This window comes from Candoia aspera, chromosome 2 (assembly GCF_035149785.1).
Source record: "Candoia aspera isolate rCanAsp1 chromosome 2, rCanAsp1.hap2, whole genome shotgun sequence".
NCBI classification, from domain to species: Eukaryota; Metazoa; Chordata; class Lepidosauria; order Squamata; family Boidae; genus Candoia; species Candoia aspera.
Window position 1 is genome coordinate 28,599,643 of NC_086154.1, and position 25,670 is coordinate 28,625,312.

General features: G+C 35.6%; 1 protein-coding gene across 1 annotated transcript in view; it reads right to left on the minus strand.

The window, feature by feature from the left end:
- Positions 1-25,670, minus strand: part of TAFA4 (TAFA chemokine like family member 4) — a 109,733-nt gene that overhangs the window by 18,969 nt on the left and 65,094 nt on the right. Inside the window, exon 2 of the mRNA XM_063296418.1 lies at positions 18,827-18,982. Within this exon, the coding sequence (XP_063152488.1) occupies positions 18,827-18,982 (156 nt within the window). The remainder of the gene's footprint in view (positions 1-18,826; positions 18,983-25,670) is intronic.

The window sequence follows — 25,670 nt, forward strand, 5'->3', positions numbered from 1 at the left end:
AGAAGGCTGTAACACAAAGCTTGTATGTCTTCTGGAAAGAGACTCAGCCTGCTTTGTGATGTTACCACACCAAGAGTGTTATTCCCGAAAAAAGGTGAGAAGCCTAAATCTCTGGATCACATTGAATTCAAGTGTTTACTGCTTGTTTAAAAACAGACAAGAGGTTGACCTTTACAAAACACAATAGCGTGCAGCTCTGCTGGAGTCCTCCAGCTGCCTGCCGCGAAAGGCAGTTAAAAGCCACTGTTGTGTTTTTTTTCCCTTTCCTTTCTGCTCCACTTTTTAATTCTTCTTTTCATTTGCTATGCTTCCTTGAGAACTCAGCAAATCAATATAATGGGGGAAACATGTATCAAGCCCATTTCTGGAGCCTCACAGGATCCCCAGGAAACAGAAAAGAGAGACCTGCCAGTGGGTGACTCTGGCTGCAGCATTAAGCTCTCTTGAGTGGTTACACACAACGAATAAAAGGCAATGATATTGCATAGCACAAAATTGCATAGGCTAATGTATATGTACAGAGCCACAATTAGGAATAAATGCTATAATTTAAATAGTGTACATAATAGGGCTGAGTACAACCAATGGCCTGCATGCCTGCTCTTTTGCTTTTGGGTGTGTTAACCCATGATGGTCCAATGGATGAATCCCTGATGGATTAGGGCCATCAGGCACAGGAAGTATAATATTTCCTCATGTTCGGCAACAGTGCAATAAAATGCAAACTCCTGAGTGAGTTGGACTCTTTCTTGTCAGGAATATGGATGTGGTTTCATGCAGAATATAAGATGAAATCAAGAGAACAAGTGGCTGCAGAGGGATTCAGTTTTCAATGCTTTTTGTATCCACAGCTAAGAAAAAGATTCAAGGTAGACAACAGGACATTTGGAATCGAACAACAAAAGACAGAATTTGAAGTTGAATTATGTACAAATGATGAACATGTAATTACCAAAATGTATAAACTCTTGCTGAAATTTGAAATGGAGGACGAACAAGTGAAAGAGTGTGTGATAAAATGGGCTAAGAATTTTGGAGATAACATATGTGGGAAAACATATGGTTGAAAGGATTGAAATTTATATTATGTTATAACTTAAAAGAGAATTTCTATAAAATGATGTGCCATTGGTATAGGACTCCAGAAAAATTAGCAGAATGTATAAGGGTACTTCAAATTCATGTTGGAAATGTGAGCAACATGAAGGATCATTTTACCATGCCTGATGGACTTCTAAAAGAGCCAGAAAATACACTGATACGAAGAATTTTAAAGACTAAAATTCAAATGGAACCAGACCTTTTCTTGTTGTGGTTAATGGACAGACAAGTAGAAAAGAGACATGGAAGACAATTTTTATATATGATCACTGCTGCGAGACTATGATATTGACAAAATTGGAAAGACCCACAATGGAGGAATGATTGATGAAGATGATGGTACTAGCAGAGATGGCAAAATTAACTTGTTTGCTTAGAGATAAATAATTACATTTATTAGTGACTGGAAACTCCTTATGGACTTTTTGCTGAAAAAAGGAAAAAAATGAACTTGTGATTTATGGGTTTGACAACTAGAAAGGGTAGTTTATGGAAAAAGGAAATTATGATGTAACCTAAGAGAGAGAGGGTAAAATACAAATGCATTTATAACGACTGTCAAAAATATTGGAAGCCACTTCTTTATAATCTTTTCTTTTTTTCTTTTCTTTTTCTTTTTCTATTTTCTTTCTTACCCATTCACTATTTTTCTTTCTTTTCACTGTTTCTTTTCTAATATTTCTATTGCTTTTATCCTGTTAAAAATTTATTCAACAAAAATTTTATTTAAAAAAAGAAATATCTATGTAGTTTGTCCTTACCTTGTACTGAGATTATTATTGTTGTTATTAGTTTGCTTCCCAGTCTAACCTATAACTTGGTATTTCCTGGTAGGTCTCACATCCAGATCCCAACCAAGCCTCATACCCCTTGGCTTTTCAAGGTTACAAACTGCCAACTAGCTTGGGAACACTGACATATCCCAAATCATTCTTTTTAAAGCTCTCATGGTATCAATGGAGGTTTTTTTTTAAAATCCTCATATGGATATCAGTGAATATTTTTAAACAGCGATCATGGTGAGAAGAATTAAGTTCCGCTTCTCCTTCCCAATGATTCAGATCCAGATCATGACATGGTGCACGCACACCAAAACCAAATACAAAATGAAAGAGGAGCTGCATAATAAATATTTTACATGCCATGTATTGTCCCACCTCTAATAAATGAAGGGCAGCATAAAGATCATTGTTCTCCTTTCTTATGCTCTTTATGTTTGAACTAGACTTCAACCAGACAGTTCTTCAAATATTGGATGACTTCAAGTACAGAACTGCATTCAATAATTAAGATGGGTGACCATGCTCTCCTACTACTCAAATAATGCCTTCACCTGCTCTTCTTCATAAAATTCAGAAAAATGAAGTACTGTAGTCACAAAACTATTCAATAAAATTAATTCACAGTTTAATAGCCAAAGCAGTCAGCAAGGACAGACAAACAAAAAATCCCAACGTCCTGCAATATGGGCAAGTGTGTATACATCCATAGTTAAAACAAATGGTCTTTGCTGGATCCCAACAACCTTTTGAAGGTCAGAGATTCAAGTTTATAGCTAGCAAGTTTCCCCTCCACAGCTGGAGGGGGAAAATGCTGGTGGTTGTGTTGGCACCCATGGAGTTTAAAAAAAGAGAAAGATACCCTGTATGGAGAGTGAAGTGAATCTTTCATGTTTAACCTTCCCCCACTCTTATGTGGTTTCCTTCAATCAAAGTCCTAACATGGGTATCTATTGGGGCTTGCTGCTTTTGTCAGCAGAATCATGGCATCATGCTGCAAGCTCCACTCCTTTTGCATGAGTGTGCAAAGTCATGATGCGCATACAAAAAAGGGCAGGGTTTGCATCGCACCACGGAGTCCTATGCCTGCTATATACAGTATTATAAAAGTACTGTGTAGTTTAGCCTTCAGACCTGCAGGGGACAGAGGCACAGTAGGAGCCACCATCTTTATAAAGGGTGAGGATAGGCAGGTCAATAAAGCCTGCTGGCTGATTCAAACTCACCCAGTTTTCATCTGCTTTTTCTCCCCCCTCGCCCCGCCATTCTTTTGTTTTAATGAGCCGCTTTTACTTCTATTGCTATCTGCATTTGTAGCTGAATGGCATGGAAGAACTGCAAAGTGTTGTACCAACATTAATTAAACCGTGCAACAGGATAACTATTATTAGTCCCATTTCACAAATGAGATAGTGTTTAAGTGAAGCCTCATTTGAAAAGACTGGGCTGCTCTTATTTATCAGATTCAAGGCTTCTGGCAGGATGGGTTTTACGTTTTAATTACTATTTGTGTTGGTTCCTGCTGACTGCTGTTAGCTCCTGATGATCTCCTTGGCTGTGTTTCTTTCTCTTCTTAATCAACACACAGCAAAGCTCTCTCTCCTTACAACCAAAGTTTCTCCAGCATAAAACATTAATCGCACGCTCAGATTCACAAGGCCAGAAACTGGCCTTGAACTTTTCTTGAAAATTTGAACTTTTCTCAATCCTAACATATTAATTCATTAACTCTAGGATTTCTATTTTGCTTGAACCAACAGGAGATTCCAGGGAGGTGAAACTAGTAAGGAGGACAGCTGCAATCATGTGATCAAAAAAAGTGTGTGGTTTTGTGTGAACATAGCCACCAGCTTGACTTTTTTGACCCTCCCCCCCTTGCAGACACCCTTGGCAACTAAGCAAACCCTTCTTCCTTTATTGCTACTACCACTATTACTTAATAGGGCTTTGGTTAATATATGCATATTAATAAGTGTATTAAAATTAGTTTTATTGATATTTTAAATTTAAATATGAATACCGATAAATATACTAATATACATACACCAAATTTATAGGACTAGGGAGGAGCTGTTGAAGCCATTGAAGCTGTTGAAGAATGCTCTGCTCAGTGCAGGGATAATTATAACAACAGGTTAAGTTTAAAAGTACAAGTTATTTTGTGACCCTTTAAAAAGAATCCCATTTATTAGAGGGAAAGCTTTCCTGCAATATAATCACCTCAGTCCATTCAGATTTGGGGAGGCGAATGGTAAACGGGAAGGTCAGAAGAACACAAAATGCAGAAAATATAAGCAGATTGAGTCCTGAGTATAAATATATGTTTTTAATTAAACTGTTTCTTTGTTTATTGCTTGCGCTAGAGCAGGTATCAGGCAATAATCTTACCCATTCCCTGTTTCTACCCAGCAGCTTTGTAGCCAATATATTTATCCCACATACTATTTCAATGGTTCTTAAGGGGGAATAGTATGACATTTAAACAATGAGAGGCTGAAGGCAATTAAAATGATACATTGCAGACAAGCACTTACAGAAAAACTCTTTTTATGAAGTGACACTTGCTACTGTCATTGTTCAGGGACTACAATAACTCCACTCTTGGTGAGCCTTTATGGCAATGGTCAACCACACTGGATCTCTAGGATGTATGCCAAGGATCTTTTTTTTTTTTGCATCTGGAATCACTGAAATTCAGTACAAAATACTTAATTGCAGACACGCTCACCAACGTCCATGAGAAAACTAAATAAAGGGAAAGGGTTTGCTAAAGACATGCTTATTTAGGACATGAATAAATATAAGTTTGTTGATGCTTCCTTAGCTCACCCATTTCCTTAGCATATCAATTCAAAAACACATAACAATGGAAAAGGGGTCTAAAGTTTACCCATCAGCCTATTATCGACCATAGCTACCAAAAAACAATCCTGCAATTTCTTTATACATTTATTTTATTTTATTACATGCAGTTAAATTAATATATACATACATGCAAAAGAAATAATGTTGTTAATCTCAAAACTAATAATCATCATAATAAAAAGACCTGGAAAGTTATACCAAGAACAGAATTTTCCCCCACAAAATTGATCATATTCCTCAAAAATGTTCCTTGTCCCTTGTCCCTGGGGGGGGGGGGGATTAATTAATTAATTAAAAATTAATTTGAAGATTAACAAACATATCAACACTTTGTCAGCAAGATGCACGATTCTTTATGGTTCTCAGTATCAGATCAATTGCATGGATGATCTATTAGTGCATCCTATGAATGGACAAAAGAAACATGTGCTACAGCTAGTTCCAAATAGATCTTAACATCTTTTATCTGACTGTTTGCAGCGATTCATTCATATCAAGCTGAAGACATTCTAAAACACATGAGTCAAGTTCAAGACAGGAGGTATGCTGAAGTGGTGACTCTTGCACAGTGGGGAGATGGGGGGAAGATTTTTCATCTTACAACTTGGTCCACATGAAAACCATCCATGTGAAAACCATCCCTAGCAAAATCTTTGCTACTGTATATTATTGGCATCAAAGTAGTTCCCATCCCAATGAAAATTAAACAGACCTTTGTAAATGTCTGCTGCAGTATGCCTTTCCCGTATAAGTGGAAACATATGCCACATCTTTTCCAGTAGAAAAATAATCAAAATAGTACATGATATGAATGCAGCCCCTTTCTGGATCCTAAACTTCTACTAGTTTGTAAGTGGGGCTTTCCATTATTATCTTGAGCTCTCAACCATAACATGGGGGGGGGGGATATTTTGGAAGATAGAGAGGAGAGGGTTAAAAACAAAATAATTTAAAGCAACATAAAAATATGAATAGGTTAGATAAGTTGAAGGTAAAAAAAATTGTATATACCACCATCTGGGAATGTTTAGCCTACAGAAAAGACAATTATGGAGATATATCAGTCTTCAAATATTTGAAGGGTTCTCACACACAAAAATGGCATGGACTTGTTCTCTGTTGCCCCAGAACCCATCTGTACAAGGAAACAGCTTCAGGCTAGACATTAAGAGGAACTTCCCACCTGTGCAAGCTGTTACATGAAGCTGGAGGTCTTCAAACAGCTGCTGGACAGTTATCTGGCAAAGGTAATCTAGTGGCTCCTGAACTGAGCAGCAGGCTGGATTCGATGACCTCTAAACTCACTTCCAATTCTTATGTTTCTGTGACTTTTATACACACAAACAAAAACTGTACAACACTATTGTACAAGTGTTGTTGAGGAGTCCTATTAAAAATGACATTCTGAAATAATCAATTTTTGTTATTGTTTGACTCCCTTAGATCTAGACAAGCAACTTACACATATGCTTTACAAAGGGACATAGATTTCCTACACCCATCATTTTTAATGTTGGAAGTAAATACTGAGCAAGGACTCAGTCAGCTCTGCAACATGACTTTATTGTAAACTGCCCAGAGTCCCCCTTTTGGGGGAGATGGGTGGTAGCAAAATTTGAATAATAAATAAATAAAATAAACATGAACACTGCCTCGTAGCATCTAACAGTTTTAGACTCATTGGCAGGCATTTTTTTATAAAAAAAAATAGCAAACAGAATGCTCTGAGATTTGAACAACAAGTTTGAAGGTGATGCTCTTCTGCTGACCTAGTAAGGAAAGGTATGTATTTCTTGGGTTTCTTGCACTCTTTTTCAATAACTCTCCCCAAGAAAATATAACCCTCAGATCAAGGCTGAGTTATAAATTGCTTCCCAGACCATCTTGCTTGGCACGGTGTGACCTGAAGCCTTGACTGACATTGTATCAAGAGCCTCACTTCTGGTTTCCGGTGAAGGAGTATGGCGGCAGGTCAAGCTCTGTAAGAGCTCAGAAAAATTAATATCTACCATGCGGAGGTCGAGAGTTCTGCGGAGTCGGAGAGAGACGGGCAGACCTCGTGGGCAGTGCTAGAAAAGGAGCGCTGCCGGCGAATGACTCCAGCGGCTTCGGAGCGGCAGGTGAAAGCTTTGCTTTCTCTTTCAACACTTTCACTTTCGCCACAACAATAAAGCAGCCAGGAAGCCTGGAGGCACATCTGTAGAACCCGCGTGAGTAGCCTAGCTAGCTAGACAATTCTGCAGCCCCCTTCATCTCTATTAAAAGAAGCAACAACTTTTGACCACAGAAGAGAAAAAGAAGAAACTTTCTAAGTGGAAAAAAAAAAAACTTTTCTATACTTTGGAGACAAAAAAATCTTTACTGCCAGTCCTCACTTAAAAGGAACTGAATTAATTAATTAATTTCTAACACCATATTGGACTATATTGTAGATGTTTATAAGATTATTTTGAATTGTATGCTCTGTATGTTTTGATATAAATATTATACACTGCTTTATATAGATAAATATAACATTAGGTGTAGTGATTAAGATAGGTAAATAAAGATTTCTATAAGGACAAAATGAATACAAGGAGACAGAACAGGAGAGGTTCAGAAACTGGGGAAGGAGAATGGCTGAAAGCCATGTTGGAAGATTTTACGCAAAAAACCATTCAAAATATTACTCAGAATTTAATGCAACTATTAGACGAGAAAATAGATGGCTTTGAAAAAGGGTTAGATCATAAGTTAGAGACAACGGACAAAGGAATAAAAGCAGACATTCAAGAGGTAAGAGAAAGAGTGGAGAAATTAGAAGTAGAGAATGATATAGAATTAGACCGATTAACTGTGTTAGAGTTAAAAGAAAAAGAACATTGTGTTAGACTTAGAGGTGTACCTGAAAAAAAAGAGGCAGAAATAAGAGAACTAGTGGTTCAAATGCTTGCAAGTTTAATTGAATGGGAGCAAGAAAGGCTAGAAGAAGATATAGAAAAAATATTCAGAGTTAACTCGAAATATGCAAAAATTAACCGGAAACCAAGAGATATAATAATTGAATTTGCTAGGAAAAAGACAAAAGAATTTATAATACAGGCCTCCTATGGGAAAAAAAATTAATATTGAAGGAGAGGAGATTATGATATTGAAAGACATACCACTGAGAATATAAAAAAAAGAAGAGACTATTTCTTTCTCACTAAAGTCCTTAAACGAAATAAAATCCCCTTTAGGTGGGAAGTATTGGAAGGAGTTAATGTCACATTCCAACAACAAAGATATAAACTGAATACTATTTTTAAGGCTCAGGAATTTCTCAGAAAATATAAGAAAGATTTAGAACCAGAAACAGATAGAAGGGAAAGGCCAGAAAGTCAAGAAAGTAAAGTGAAACGTTTAAATACAGAGGAACAAAGTGCAGAGGAACTAGCTTCAAGTTCTAAAGAATTTGCAATACTCCTCTCCAATGAGTGAACTAAAATGCCTTTCCTGGAATATAAATGGAGCCAACACCCCAGCTAAAAGGAAAAAAGTCTTTCACTATTTATACAAATTAAAACAAGATATAATATGTCTTCAAGAAACTCATATTGCGAAAAAAGATAGTAAATATCTGGTAAATAACAAATTAGGAAATGAATTTATAGCAGCAAATAAAAAAAAAATGGAATTGTAATATATGTAAAGCCCCATCTAAATCCCAAATTAATAAGTGATGATAAAAATGGGAGATATTTAATAATAGAATTAAAACTACAAAATTCTAAAGCAATATTGGTTGGAGTATATGCCCCTAATGATAATCAGAATAAAATCTATCAAAATTTATCAAATGAACTTTCCAAATTATCCTATAACAATTGGATTATGATGGGAGATTGGAACGGGGTTACCGTACCAATTATTGACAGAAAATCTGAACAACAAATAAAAAAAAAATCAAGGAAAATTGCCCCAATCTTTTTTTGATATGTCAGAAAATTTGGCTATTGTAGATGCCTGGAGATATAAAAATGGTACGGCTAGAGATTATACATTTTATTCAGACAGATTCAAATCGTTCTCCAGGATCAATATGATAGGTTTTCTAAAAATTTGGCAAATAAAATTTTAAATGTATCAATTCTCCCCCCATCCTTCTCAGACCATAATCCAGTTCAATTGGTTATAAAACTCCACCCAAAAAGTTATAGGTGGAGATTAAATGAAACCTTGTTGAGAAACAAAGAACTTGTAGAAGATTGCCAAAAGAAATTAAAAGAATTCTTTGAATGGAATTTAAATAATGAAGTGAGTATTGGGACAGTATGGGATACTAGCAAGGCATATGTGAGAGGATATTTTATGTATTTAAATAGTTGCTTAAAGAGGAAAACACAACAAAAAATTCAAACAGTTCTTCATCAAATTACGATAAAAGAAAAAAATCTTCAAATAAGACCATCAGATGAAGGTATAAATCATCAAATAAAAATTGTACAGCAGCAATTAAAAATACTCACAACAGATGAAATTGAAAGAAAATTGAGATATATTAAACAAAGAAATTTTGAATATGCTTATAAAGCTGGAAAATGGTTAGCATACAAATTAAGAAAAGGAAAAAAAATTACTAAAATTTGAGAAAATGGGAAAAAATTAGTTGACAATAAAAAAATTAAAAAGGCATTTCATAATTTCTTTACAAACCTATATAAGAAACAAGAAATTTCAATTGATAAAATTGAAAACTATTTATTAAAACAAAATTTAAAGAAACTAACTAAAGACCAAAAAGCATTAATTAACAATCCAATCACAACCCAGGAAATTATAGAGGCAATTAGAAAATTGAAAACAGGCAAAGTTCCAGGTTCAGACGGATTTTCAGCAGGTTATTATAAATATTTTCAAGATCAAATTTTGTTACCACTTAAAGATTTAATGAATGTGATTCTGTTAGGAAATCCAATACCAAAATCTTGGTCAGAAGCAAATATCATACTAATTCCAAAAGAAAAACAAGGCCCGTCACTATGTAAAAATTATAGACCTATTTTGTTATTAAACAATGACTATAAAATATTTACTTTAATTCTAACTGAAAGACTAAAAACAATATTTCAAGAAATAATTAATTATGACCAAAATGGTTTTTTACCCCAAAGATATATAAAAAACAATATAAGGATGGTTTTAAATATAATAGAGTATGCTCAATTTCATAATGAAAAACAGATTATGTTGTTATTTTTAGATGCTGAAAAAGCTTTTGACAACCTAAATTAGAATTTTATGCTTAAGACTTTAGAATTGATGGATTTTGGCGATATATTTATAAAAGCAATAAAAACAATTTATACATTTCAAAAAGCCAGAATTGTGATCAACGAAGAGATAACACAAGAATGTCAAATAGAAAAAGGAACAAGGCAAGGTTGTCTGCTGTCTCCTTTATTATTTATATTGGTATTGGAGGTTCTAACAGAAGCCATCAGAAAGGATCATCGAATTGAAGGGATAAAGATTAAACAAGAAACATATAAATTAAGAGCCTTTGCGGATGATTTAGTTATCACTTTACAAAACCTGTTAATATCGATTGATTACTTATTAAAGACACTACAAGAATATGGAGAATTAGCTGGTTTTAAAATAAATAATCAAAAAACGAAGATGATAAATTTAAACATGCCACAAAATAATCAGAATGTATTAGAAATTAAATCAGGATTTAATAGTGTTAAAAAAGTTAGATATCTAGGGATAGAGATTTCAGCCAAAACTAGTGATTTATTTCAAAATAATTATGTTAAAATATGGAAGGAAATTAAACAAGATTTATTGAGGTGGGAAAAATTAAACGTATCACTTATGGGACGAATCTCTGCAATTAAGATGAATATTTTGCTGAAGATGCTATTTTTATTTCAAACCATTCCAATATTTATAACTGATAAAAAATTTAAATTATAGCAAAAAGATCTTTCAAAATTTATTTGGCAAGGGAAAAGTCCAAGAATTAAATTGGATAAGGAAAGAGGAGGCTTGGGTCTTCCCGATTTCAGGTTATATTATGAGGCATGTGGTCTATTATGGTTAAAAGAATGGATTACCCTACAAGATTATAAATTACTAAATTTAGAAGGACATGATTTAAAATTTGGATGGCACGGCTTCTTATGGTACAACAAATTGAAAGTAAATACAACATTGTATTAGATGGTCCATTCTTAAAATTTGGGAAAAATATAAAGCTATTTTAACATCAACAATACCACTATGGATTTCCCCACAAGAAGCTTTTGTAAGGTGAGAAACAATAGGAAACCATAAGTGGCTAAAATATTCGGATTTAATAAAATTTGAAGGGACCAAATTTACAATGAAGACAAGAGAAGAACTGGAAAATGAAGGATATTCATGTCAACGGTTTACATATATTCAATTAAAAGAACAATTTAAAATAGATGCCAAAAGTTACAAATTTACAAAAGAACTATCTTGGTGGGATGAACAAATCTATGCTAATAATGACCACATGATCTCTAAAACATATAAAATGCTATTACAAATGAGAATATTAAATGTACAAATTAAGCAATGTATGAACAAATGGGAGAAAAATTTTGGATACAATATTGAATATGATGTTTGGGAAAGAATATGGACTAAGGGATTAAAATTTACATTAAATTATAATTTAAAAGAAAATTTTTATAAAATGATGTACATGTGGCATATTACTCCTGAAAAATTATCGAAAATGTTTCAAAATATATCAAATGTTTGTTGGAAATATAAAAAATAAATTGGAACTTTATACCATATGTGGTGGACCTGTAAAAAAGCGGAAAAAAAAATTGGTTATCTATACATAATATAATTTGTAAAATGTTGGCAGTAAACATTGATAAATCACCGGAATTCTACTTATTGGGCTTTATGAACAAAGATTTGGAAAAAAACTATGGAAAACTTCTACTGTATTTGATTACTTCGGCCTGAATTATTTATGCCGCAAAGTGGAAAGAAGAATTAATCCCATCTGTGGAAGAATGGATACTTAAATCCCTAAACTTGGCACAAATGGCAAAACTAACAGACCAACTAAACGATAAAAATATGGAAGACTTTCAAAAGGACTGGACACCCTTTTTTAAATATGTGGAATGGACTCAAAAAGTTAATATGAACATATAGTATGTAAATAGCAAATTATTTTAATTATATAATGTCTTATTAGAATTAATGAAGGCAATTTAGAGAATTAAGGAAAAAATAATAATACACTAGGATATTAAGCTGTACCATCTAGAAAGTTGGAAACCCAAATCTATTTATTTATTTATTTTTCATTTTATTCTTTTTTTATTTTATATATATATATATATATATATATATATTCATTTTTTCTCTTTTCTTTTTCTCCTCCTTTTTTTTCTTTTTCTTCTCTCTTCTTCTCTTTTTTGTATTGTAAGATATTATTGTTTGTATGTAATTTTATGTTTATTTAAATAAATTAATAAAGATTCATTAAAAAAAAAAAAGAGCCTCACTTCTGCTGTGTTGAATTAGGGACAATCTACCTAGAAATTTTCTCTCTTCTGTGCTGCCAAACTAACGTAAGGACTAGCCTCTTCTCTCCAATCCTCACAAACATAGAGTAGCTAAGCATCCAATTTTTCATCTCAAAAAACTATATCCAATCTAGCGGCCAGATTTCCAATACACCTCAACCAAAGTAAGCCTAAGGAACTTTCAGACATATTTTTTAGTTTACCAGACGAACATACTACCTAGCAGTTTCATAGCCTTCCCATCTCTAGCCATATACAGTATGCTCCTCCCTCCACTGTTATTTTCTTTTTTTAATAAGAATTTTATTCAAGTTTGAAACAAAGATAAAAAATACAAAAAAAGCAAAAAAAAATACAAAAAGAAAAGAAAAAACTAAGTGTGTAAAACACAAGAAAAAAGAATTTTGAAGATTGAACCGCCCAGAGTCCCCCATATGAGGGAGATAGGTGGTGATAAAAATATGATAAATAAATAAAGAGGTGACTTCTGACTTTCAATGACAAGAATATAGAGCAATTTCAATAATCAATCCCTTACTCTATATCAAGCCAAGATCACATTATTTCTACAAATCATTCTATTAGCACATTATAAAAATCACTAAACGCAATTGCACCTTCCATTTATATTAAAAGAAAAAGAAATATATAAACCTCCAAATCAACTTCCCCCCAAAAAACATTTATTTAATTTTTTCCTTCCTACCAGTATTCTATATATTTCTGTCCACTATAATAAAAATCAAATTATAAAAACATTTAAATTGTTTAATTTTATAATTAATAATACTATAACAATCTTAACCCTATTAAACCTAAAACCAAGCAAATATTATATCTTATAAATCTTAAAAATCAAACAAATCTAAAAGCAATCCAGTAAATCTTAATCCAAATCATTAAAGAAAGATAAAATCATACAAGCCTTAATATTAATATAAAAATCTTTAATTCTCTACCCCACCTCAAAATAAACCAAAACATTTACGTATCTCCATATAACACACAAGGCATTTTTCATACAGAAATCAAACAGCCCAACTGCCCCCGTTTGACATTCAGACTTCTCAGTAAAAGAAAAAAAACCTCCCACAGAACAGAGCCTCTTCTTTCCCATAGCATTCCATCAAAAACACAACTGCATTTGTGATTTGCAATTCAGTCTGTTCTTTTAATGCCTTCAATACCAAAATCTGGTCATCTGGCACAACAAGAGATTCAATTTCACTGTCAGTAGAAACATCTCCTTTTTCATTAAAATCAACTTCTTCCACAATCTCCTCAGCCAGATGAAACATTTTAAAGCTGATATTTTCTACAATGTCCCAAATATCTTGCAGAACAGCTTGACAGGTATCATGAAAGATCTGCTTAAAGATCTGTTTAAACTCGCTGCGAAGCTCACAATGGAACTCTGAGAAAGTCTCCTTGAAATCCTCCTTGTTTCAGGCAGTAGATTATGGCTCCCCCTAGATACTTGACTGGCAAATGTAGGAGTTAATGAGTTAATAGAAGATCTCCAAAAGTTGACAACACAGGAGGAAGTATGCTAACAAGCAGCTCTGAGAAAGTGAACAGAAAACTGAAGATTTGAAACAGCAAATTCAACGTGTAGGAAAATGTTAAATCCTTCAAATTCAATACAAAAATAACAGCAGGGAGACAATTATTTATTTTAAATCCTCCTCAGTATGGGAAAACAAGCCAAAGCTTTAAAAGATTTTTAAAATTAATCCCAGAAATAACGACAAGCACCAAGAGAGATCGTTTTTCCTTGCTATAGAAAGTCTCTCTTAGGTACAGAACTTTATACACACACACACACACACACACACACATATATGGGTGATTTAGAAATGGGGTGGCTCAACCTAGTGTCCCTTTAAGGCTACTGCATAGCTTAGAAAATGATGACGTCCCAGCCTCCCAACTAGCTCTTACCAGTCGAACGCAAAACGCTGTTTGCAATTCTCAGGCTGCAAGTCGCCATTCCAGAGGACAGATGGGATGATTCCAAGCATTTTCCTTGTCCGTGAAAACGCTCCGGGCTTTAGGAAAAAACCTGCCCACACCCCAGAAAAAAAACAAACTGCTGCTGTCAGTTCTGTCTGCAGAGCTCGCGGACACAGCTGTTCAGTCAGCCATGTCCCCATTGGAAGTCTGTCAGGGCAGCCACACTCTAAGTAAAACACAGACTCACTTAGAGGGTCTAAGGATTTCTGGCTTTATTAGAATGGAGTGCATGCAAAGAAAAAGACGGGAATCCTTATGTGTTGACAGGGTGTCCTGTTTATACTTTGTTGGTGGATGTTGTGCTTCTCCACCCTCGAGCCAGGACCGGATGGGTGCTTGGGACTGTGATGCGTCAACTGATGGGCGATTCCGGCGATCTTCTTTGTCTCCCTGCCTTCGTCCGGACCAGGTGCGTGCCCTGGGGAAATGGGATGGCGTTCCCCCGATCCTCTGATGGGTGTTGAGTCCGGTCCGAAGGGCGCTCCCATTGTGTTGGAGATTCCTCTATGGATATGGGTGCTTGAGGGATAAGTGAGTGCATCCCCTGGGGAAATGGGAAGGTGTTCCCCCTATTTCTTGATGGGTGCCAATTCTGGTCTAGGGGCTTTTCTGTTATGTTTGTGATTCCCTTCTGGATATGGGTGCTTGGGGGATATGTGAGTGATTAAGGGATTACGCTTATCCCTTCCTCTTACCTAATGTGCATGTTCCCCGTTGTGATGCACAAATGCCTTGCAACGGGGAACATGACAAAGTCCCTCCACTGTTATTTTCTTGAAAATGTAATAATTAAATATTTTAAAGAATTACATTTTAAAATTAAAAATTTAAATAATTATATTTAAAAACTGCAAACTGATTAAAGTTATCTCTTTTTTCACGCAAGCATCAGCCTCAAGAATACTTTATTACAAAAGTTATACTCCTAACTTCAGTATTTCTCTCTCACTGGCATGGATTCTTTCCATTATATTAAGCTACCTGCTACCTGGCAGTGCATTTTGATGTAGCTTTGTAGTGGCTTAAATAAATTGAGGGCCATAGCCAATGTTTCATTTTGCTCTCAGATTTTATTTTATTCTGTTTTTTAAGTCTCTTGATACATATATACAAAAAAGGTTCAAGTTACTAAGCCCAAATTGGGGGCAATAGGATTGGCTCTTTGAAAAGGAAATTAATACTGAAAATAATTAGTTACACAAGTGAGGGCAGGAAGAGACAACCTTAATTAAAAAGTTCCTTTAGGCTTCTGCAGCACCGAAGTCTCACACAGTTGCATTCATCTCAAAAAATAAGATTTGCAAACTATAAGTGGACATACATGGGTTCCTGCCCTAAAAAGAGAATAAATTATCTCAGAGTTTATAGTATAAATTAAAAAAAAAAACACCTCTAAGCCATCATACTAAAGGGGAAATTCAGAGTTTCCTACTTTGTACATCCAATACATGCATTCATAATCTTTCCTTTATTAAATCTCAAAACATATGCAGTAAACAGTTTCAACAAAGATCTGTTAGGGCAAATATTAGAATATTCTCTTTAAAAAAACCCAAAGAGAATCTACCTCTGCCATTTAGATGCATGTTTTAAGTAAATGTCTTGAATGTATTCCACATCATAAAGTGCTTTGTTGTTTCACAGTGCATAATATATAAAAAAATTACAAGCCTTGCCTTGGAATAGATGAATGGGTACACACACACACACACACACACACACACACACATTTGGGCATGCAACATTTGAGTTACATGCCCAAATATACGTGATACGAAAAATGTAAACATACAGGCAGCCATCTCTGAATAAAAGAAGACAATATGTGACATTGGGAATACATAAGATATATGAGGAAAGTGATCTTATGTCTGAGACTTCAACAACTCAAAAAAAGGTTATGTTCCACCTAATCTGGGGTAACACAAAAATGCTTTTGGGGGGGTGGCGGTCACCCTCTATTTCTCCTGAGAGGGTTAAGTGAAGGTTCAATCAGATTTGTTTCAGATACCTTCTGATGCAATAAAAAGCACATAAGCATACATACACACACATCTGTGCTGTTTAGCAAATTTACACCCCACCTCAGATAAACATTTAAGGGAGCCAAAGTTAAAAAAAAAATACAAAAGTTAAAACCATAAGATCAATACTAACATCAGTTATCTTACATTCATCTCTGAAAGCAAACTTTCTAACCAGGAGGAAACAAAAGGTCAAACTCCAAAACGTAATGGCGACTTAGTGCAAAGAGGTTTATCAAAAAAAAGTGGATGAGCAACTCCATTGATTCTCCTTTACCCACCACTTGTAAAAGTTCTACACATGCTAAATCCTTGTAGCTGAGTTTCTATCCCTCTGTTGCCACCTATTGTAACATGTTGGTACTCTTGGCATTTGCCTCCATGAGATGCTTTTCTTTTCAGTTCAGATTTGTTCACATTGTCTTGATGCCTTGTCCAACTCACGATTACTGATCAGAAGCCCCACAAAGTGATGCTTTCTTTCCACAGAAGACTTAAATTAACTGAAAAAAAAATTTTTTTATTTCTTCTCCAAACTCATTGGTGCCTTCCACGGAAGACATAAATATTAGATAAGGTTCAAACATTGGCAGCGCAACTATAATCTGGCTAGGGCATGTTTTACCACTGAAACTTCTTTAATTCTTGGGTTAGTTCATCGATGAAAACATCAGGGAAGTTAGGAAAATTTGAAGCTCTTTGTTATTGCTAACTCATTTTAAAAGGATATTATTTCGTGTGGAAAGCAATGAAAACAAGTATCTTCTACATGGCTTAATAAATACACTTTCTATGTCAATATTGATTAGCAGGAAGTTATTAAATAATGTACTGTTTTGCTTTCATTTAAATATAAATCTGACAACATTTTATATCTTAGGATTCTTCATTGCTTTGACAGAAGCACTAAGTAGAATTTATAGATCTCGCTGTTGAACATAAAACTATCCAGGCAAAGAGAGAAATATAATCACTTTGCTGTTGGGGGTGGGGGGAAAGTGTCACATTAGGCAATTTCTTGATTTTTTAAAAAGCAATCTAAATTTCAGTCATTAATATGCACGTAAATCAAGGAAGGGAAATCCTTCACATTTTCATTAGGAGTCATATGAATATCTGCCACAGAAATTCAAATAGGAGGTATCATTTCAGTATATCCACCTACCCAGACAAGGGGGGCTGCTCTTATGCATTGCCAGAGACAGAGAGAGGGAGAAAAGAAACAGAAGGTATATATCTATATTAATCTATATCTATATCTATATCTATATCTAATTCTCACTTAAATAGAAATGCAAATTATGGAAAGCAATTGTAACCAGGAGACTATCAGGGTTATCCTGTCTGAACGTCAAAAATCAAGATGACCTTTGGAAAACAGCAAAGAGAGTTAGAGTTTAGTGAACATCCATTTTTTTCAGCCCAGCTCAAGTTGCTGTACCAGGAATTCACTGTGGTCCCAAGGTTAAGGCTGATGGCCAAATTCAACAGCTCTAGTCTCTCTTAGGGTGTCTCTAACTTTAAACCAGACTATAATCCAAATAGTAAATATCTTTAAATAGCTCTGCGAAGACAGAAATGCCCATTTCTCATGTAGTTTAATCTCACAGAAACAGGCCTTAAGTCTCATCACTACCCTCTTCTTTACTAGCATGGCCCTGTAAAGGTGATCAGAAGAAGATCTTCATTTTCCACTGAATTCCACTGAGTCTCTGACTCCAAGGTTTGCCTTAATGGGCCTAAGTTTCTTTCAGCCATGGAGACTCCCTGGATGACTTTATGCCAATTGCTCTCTCTCTCTCAGCCCAATATTCTTCCTAGTGGTTGCTGTTGTGGGGATAAAAGTGGAGATCCCCAGGTAAACTGCCTGCAGGAAAGGTGGGATACGCAGTCAATCTAACGACACAAATAATTCCATCCCTCTCATTAACCATGAAATCCTACTGTACAGCTTAGTAACTTGGTTTCTTCATGTTGCAAGGTCCAGAGTTTTACAATGTTTCAACAGCTTTAGTGGAGAAAAGTGGTAGATCTGTTCTGATTTTGTGGGATTTGGGGGGTGGGGGGAAGTGGTAATGACCATGTTTGGTGGAGGCTAACTGCTCCTGCATAGTTAACTAATTCCTTGATCCTGATTTTTTGGGCGAAAAGAACTCAACATATCAAATAGGGTCAAGTTGGCAATTCCTGGATTACTTATCTAAAAGGCCTTTGATCAGTTCAGGCCATGTTCAGGTAGACTTTTCCATGCAAAGAGGTAAGAAATATCAACTACTATACTAAACAATCATTCTGGCAGAAGACTGCATGGACAAGTACCTAAGTTTAGATGATTAGGACCTTTTGGTTTAGGATCCTACTAATTATCACCTATAAAGAAACATATGCTAACTGTAATAAAGAGGAGGATTTATTCTTTTTTACCGATGAGGAATTCACAATATCAAGGAGATAGAGAGATTCCTACAATTCTGAAGCCAATGAGGTGGAAGATACTTACCTTCGACGCAAGACGGCTGCGCGTGTGTTGTGCCTGCAACCTGACCAGGGAGGCAAGAGCACTTGACGGTCTGTGACCGCTCTTCAATCCTGTTCTTGTTGCAACACCGATGCACGGCAACCACCTCGCAGGTCCCTTGCTTAACTTGGTTGAGGCCTATGAATAACAACACACAGGTTATTGTCTCAGCACTAATTACAAAGGATATAGGACTTCCATCCTCTCCATGCAAAACCTCCCAGCAAAACCAGTTCATGGACAACTTACGAGAAATCTTATCACAGCCTCCTCAACCCATCACTTCACCCATCACACTGGAACTCATGTGTGACTCATCCATGTCATATGATCCATCACAATGGAATTATTATTTATCAAATTTGTATACCACTGTAATCATGTAATAAAACTTAAAAACAATTTGATATTAACTGGCTTCCAAAAACCGATCAAGGTAGGCACTAATCCGGCCTTAGCAGGAAGATTATTCCATAGGGCACAGACTGTTGCCAAAAACTGGTTTCAGATTCCTTTTGCCTTTACCTTATGGAAATGAGTGACTACCAGCAAATTCTTCCCTGAGAAGCATATTGGACAGGTTAATTCCAGTTGAAAGAGGCAGTCCTGAAGGTAACTGGGAACCAAGCCTTTATAGATTAAAACCAGCAGTTTGAATAGTTCATAGAAACCTACTGGAAACATTATTCAACAAGGTGCTATTTATATCATTGCAGTCCTATGTAAGGTAACCTTATGTTCTATTAAAGTAGGCAATCTACTGATTGAGGCATCCCCCTACTCCAGAATATTGATGGGCAGATACAGTGAACATTTTTGCTTCACTTTCTTATACACCCAAACTAGTATGAAGTCCTAGCTCATTTTGGGCCCTCCTTAGACTATAAAGTCTTGAAGGTATAGTTAAGGCTTTATCAGTGTTTGCAAAAGGACTAGGTAAGTTTGGTCTAGTGGTTAAGGTGCTCACAGGGTTGTTGTCTGGAAAATAGGAGGAGGAAGGAGGATTAGGTATGTTCACCGCCTTGAGTTATTTATAAAAATAATAAAGGCGGGGTACAATTAAATAAATAAATAAAAATAAGTCAATGGGTATATCTATTAGTAACACTTATTCATTTACTAATAGAACATGGCAATAATGATTTTGTGCTCATCAGAATGCACAAATATTTTTTATAGTAGCAAAAAACAGGCAAAAATGTGAATTAACATTTGAAATCAAAGGGATATATAATTAAAGATATAGACTTCCATATAAGAACAAAACTACTTTTATAATTTTGAAAGGCCAGAGAGTTATCTATATTGCTAAAATAGCTTTTAAAATTCCCATTTACTTCCTGATGGAGGAGAATGAAAACTGAACATAAGCTGATCTTAAGGAATAAAATCACTTTCAAGTATTAAAGTAAACCATGAATCCTTGCTTAATAAACCATAATGTTTTAAGATGATTTCTGATACTGGCTAATGTGGAGATATTCCTTCCAGATTTATTTACTTGCTCATGCAAAGAGTGTAGTAACATTTCTATTTATATCAAGATGCTACTTGTTCTCATTATGTTTTATTAAATCAAGATTCCAAACTTAGCATGTTATTAAACACAGCCTGATATTATCAATATTTGTCTGCATTGACTCGTGTTAATAGACTCATGCTTGACTAATATAAAATATCTTAAGCTTAATGTAGCAAAGTTTACCAAAGTTTTCAGAAAAAAAACCCAGGCATGTTATGCTCAGTTATTACTGTTAACTAATAATTGATGAAATAATAACTAATATCAGTTACAGAGCCAGTTTGGTGCAGTGGTTAAGGCATCAGGCTAGAAACTGGGAGACCGTGAGTTCTATTCCTGCCTTAGGCACAAAGCCAGCTGGGTGACCTTGGGCCAGTCACTTTCTCTCAGCCCTAGGAAGCAGGCAATGGCAAACCACTACCAAAATTTTGCCAAAAAAACTGCAGGGGCTTGTCTAGGCAGTCTCCAAGAACTGAACATCATGGAATGGATTAAAAAAAAACAGCCTATGTCCTAGAAGTATCAGACATTGATGCTCATTTGCATCAACTTAGTTTAAACTTGCATTTTTAACACTAATATTATGCTAAGAATGAAAAAACAACAACTGCTGAAAACAATCTGAAGTCACTCCATAGGTGAATGAAATTCTAGAACTGGGACTCAGATCCAGTCAAGATTCAGATTTAGTCCTCTAATATATTGTCTCTAGAGCATCCCTATGTATAACACCTGTGATCCACTATTTGACATAAAGACCTAAAAAGGTGCACTGAAAACTATGTAAGGGGAAATACGATCTAAATAATAGAATCTACAAGATTTTATTTCAAGCTCCCCAACTTCTAGATACCACACTTTTAACAAAATATGCTTCATTTGCGGGATGCATCATACATTTTACTGGAAGTTGCAAAAAGGTTGATCACTGTATTAAAAAAGTTGATCACAGCCACTATATTACATTGATTGACAGCTTGTATATTTTTATGGACATGCCTAATATCTAAGTAATAATAATGAATACATTACAAATTGAGAAATAAATAAGCAGACAACATCTTTATATCTCCATATCTTTCAAAAGACCAGTTCCTAAAATCTGTTGTGAATATTTCCAAGCTCCACTAAACCAAAGATTTTTGCTAATGAATAAAGAGTAAGTTCTGTTCCGTACACTTAAAAGTGTTAAACAGGTTAACAACTCGCTAATAATGTTGCATCAATGGGAACTAATGGCAGCAATTATTCTCCTGATAACTAGTGTGGGAGAGATATTTTGATAGTTTTTAAAATATAGGATTCAACCTGGGTAGAGTAAGTTTTAAGCAATTACAAGTTGAATTTAGAGAATAAGATTGTGAGCAGTAAACTGACTAATATGAAGCACTGTGGGGTACGACAGAGATAGAGCTTTGTGCCCTGCAAACATGTTGGGCTGCCACCAGCATCCCTGATCACTAGCTACTCTAGTCAATGGGAGTGGGCCACATACAGTACCTCACTCCTGGTGTGTTTAGGTTGTTGTTGCCTAATTTTAAGAGCTTGTTAGTTCAGGAATAAGCAGCAGCACTGGGCCACTGGGCAAGATTGCTAGAACAAGCTTATCCATTTTTCACTGCACAAACACAAAGAGATGCCCAAGATTAAAAATCATCGAACATAAATAGCAAATGGAAACCATCCAGATTTAAGACTCCTTTGGAGGTAGTAAAGCTCAGTTTTGGCTGGCCAAATCCAAGGGACCTCAATTCTGTTTCCATCTGTCAATTAACCAAACATAAAAAAAGAAAACCTTGTCAGCCTTCGCCAGCCCTTTGGTTCCCAGGATTCCCAGTCAGAGACCATTTGGGGGTGGCTATTGTAATACCACCCACTGCTTTCTTTTATTCAGATTTTGAAGAGCTGTGCCCAGGAATCCTTACCACACCAAGTGGAAGACAAGAATTGCTTTTAATTTAAGAACCTAAGCCAATATGCATTCAAATCCAGAGAGAACCCTTCACTCACTCCCAAATTCCCCAATGAATACACCCAGGCTTACTATTAGACATGAGCACATCCAGGCCAGTATCATACAGTGTTTTCCAGTTAAGAAAATTCTGGGTATATCAAGTCTTAGCTTAGAAAGTGCAGTCCAGGAAGGAGACATAACATATACGGTCTGGGAAATGGCCTTGCTGTCAACTAATAATGCTTAATTGTGGGAGGTTCTGAAGAAATAAAAAGAAGTCTTTCTTCACACAGTACACAACTGAAGTCTGGAATTCACTAAGATGTAATCAGGGCACTCGGTTTGGTGACTTTAGAGAAATCCATAGAGAGTAGAGTTATCAGCATTAACAGCCAAAATTCATTTGGAATCAGAGGAAGTATGTCTCTCAATACCATTTGCTGTACAACCTGTGTAGAAAGCTGCTGTAGAATCACAGAGTTGGAAGGTATCTTAGAGGTCATCAAAGTCCAATCCCTACCTCACTGCAAGATCCACTGGAACATCTTTGAGAGATCACCATCCAGCCTGTCTGACAATCTCAATCAAAGGAGAAGCCACCACTTCACATGGCAGGGCCTTCAATTGGCTGACAGCTGATATTATCAGGACACCCTTCCCAATGTCTAGCCTGAACCTGCTTCCTTGTTGTTTAAAGTCACTGGTTCTGATCCTGCCCTCTGGGCCAATAAAAGTCCACTCCCTCTTCCAAGTGACAACCCTTCTGACATTTGAAGGCTATCATATCTCCCCTCTGAATGCTAGACTAGATAGGCTTTTGGTTTAATCCAGCACAGCATTTCTTAGGCTCTCATATTTATCTGCATCTCAGTTTCTGCATATTAAGACATCAAAACAGCAATTTCCTTGCAAAGCAGAAAACCACACGACTCTAAAATTAGCATATACCAGAGTACAAACTTCCATGAACAGGAAGCACAACTGGAGGTCCTCTGCCGTCAGTAAATTCTGTCACTACAACACATGAACACGTTTGTGTATTCACATAAGTCACCTTCCTCTGCATATGAGGTTCTTCAGTTCTTTGTGCACTCATGAGGAGATCTCTCTATTCAGGGAGTTTTATTTTCGCTTTGGAGGCAATGATATCCCTGATTGCTCCCTTTCTCTTCTCAACAAGGAGTCTAAGTAGATTTGAGTAAAGCATGGTCCTTGATTTGCCTGCAGAGGTCACCAAAAAACTTAAGGTTCACTTCCCACAACGCTATTTAAAGAGAAAACGGCAAACAGCTCCTGTTAAGAGGTCTGAACTGCTGAGCCCCCCCCCCCCGCCATGCAGGATCCCGATCATCAAATTACTGAACAAATTGCCAGAACATCTCAGATATGATACCATCTTCAATATATTTTGGTATTTCAGAGCAATAGACTGGTGTTACAGAAAGAGACCTCTAACTTGTACAGTGCATATTGCTATCTAGAGAAACACTGCAAGGTCATATTGCAACTGTTCAAAGAGCCTTTAGGTGATGATTCCACACTGGAATATTTTGTACAGCAAAACCTCAATTTAATGGACTATTTGGGGAGCAGGGGTGCTTGTTAAAGCCAAATGTCCATTAAATCCAAATTTACCTAATTGATGCAATGTACATCATTTGCATAATTATGTTCTTGACATTTTTACACTGCATGCATCAATTTATGTTACTTGTGTAACATCAATTACATAATTACGCAAATGACAAAAAGGTTGCAAATGTCTATTATGCAATTATGCAAATTAGGAAAATCAATGCAAATGATGTAAACACCTATTACATAATTATGCAAATGATGTACATTGACACATAGACATACATGGAGTATATTATGTAAACTGTTTGAACTGTGTCAGAAAAAACAGATTTTGGTTTGAGGATGGAAGTCCATAGTGAAATTTTATCCACTGAATCCAAAAGTCCACTGAATGTGGGAGACTTCCGAGGGAGGTATGATGAACTGAAGACAGCTATGCAAAAGCGGAGCTGATTACCGTGGCAAAGACCAAGGAACCATTGAGTAGACTGGTTCTTTGGAACCTCTCTGGATAAAGAGAGGACAAGAGATTGCCCACAGGTGATCCAGACAACTGCTCCCCATGAGGAGACTGCAGGACAGCAGTTTTCCATGGGGTTTGAGTGCCAGGAGATGACAGGATTAGCTATTTTGTTTGCAACCATGGTGGAGACTTTTAAAGGACACTAAGTTCACAAACCTGACTTTTTAATCACTTTCAAAAATTGCTCATTAACTATTTCTAAGCTATTAGAGATCTTTGGAATAACGAGTTTGAAAATGCCAGGTGAGTCTGCCTTCAAACCTGAGCAAAAGAAAATTTTAATAATAAGCTTAAGAATTTAAAGAATCTGAAATAAACAGCAAAAAGCTAAATAGGATTTTGATCTTAGAAAGTTATAAATGGACTAAGAGTCCAGATAAAATTGGAATATTGAAACTTTTACAATAAGATTTTGAAATTAATTATAATGTACAAACAGCTTCTCATGGGAAATAGATCCTATATTGGTTTTTACAAGACACAATGTAGATAAAGAATTTCATGATTTCAAAAACTGGACACTAGAGGGGACTAAACGTTTTAGGTAGAGGAAAGATGTACAGGCCTGCAAGATGGTGATGATAACAAAAATACTGAAGGAGACTTTTGAAAAATTGAATCAGGAAATAGTAGCCACAATATCAACAATATCAGTAATGATGTCTGCTTCTATGGAACAGAACTTCTTCATAGGTAAGAGATGTGATATGGGATGAAGAGATAAATGTTTGTAACTTTAGAGAGGGTAAAGAGTTACTAAATTTGTTTATCCTTGTTGTGATGAAGGTTGGAAGTCTTTATGAAAATCTTTATATATACAGTATATCTTTTCTCTTTATTATATTCTAACTTTTTTCTTTTTCTTTCTTTTTTCTTGCAATTTTTACTCCCCTCTATTCTCTTTTTTCTTTAGATTTGCATTAGATTTTACTATTATAATCAAAATTCTCAATAAAAAATTATATTAAAAAAAACCAAAAATCCATTGAATGGGAATCATGTTTTATTGTTGACTAATTATCAAGTTGTTTTCAACTCCTACTGACCACATAGATTTTCTCCATGATGATCTATCCCTAACCTGGCCTTTCAAGTCTTCCAACGGTGCTCTCATCACCACTGTAACTGAGTCCATCCACCTTGCCTCTGGTCGTCCTCTTCTTTCCCTCCACCTTTCCCAGTGATAGAGCCTTTTCCAGAAAGCTGGCTCTTCACATAATGTGTCCAAAGTAGGATAATTTGAGCCTTG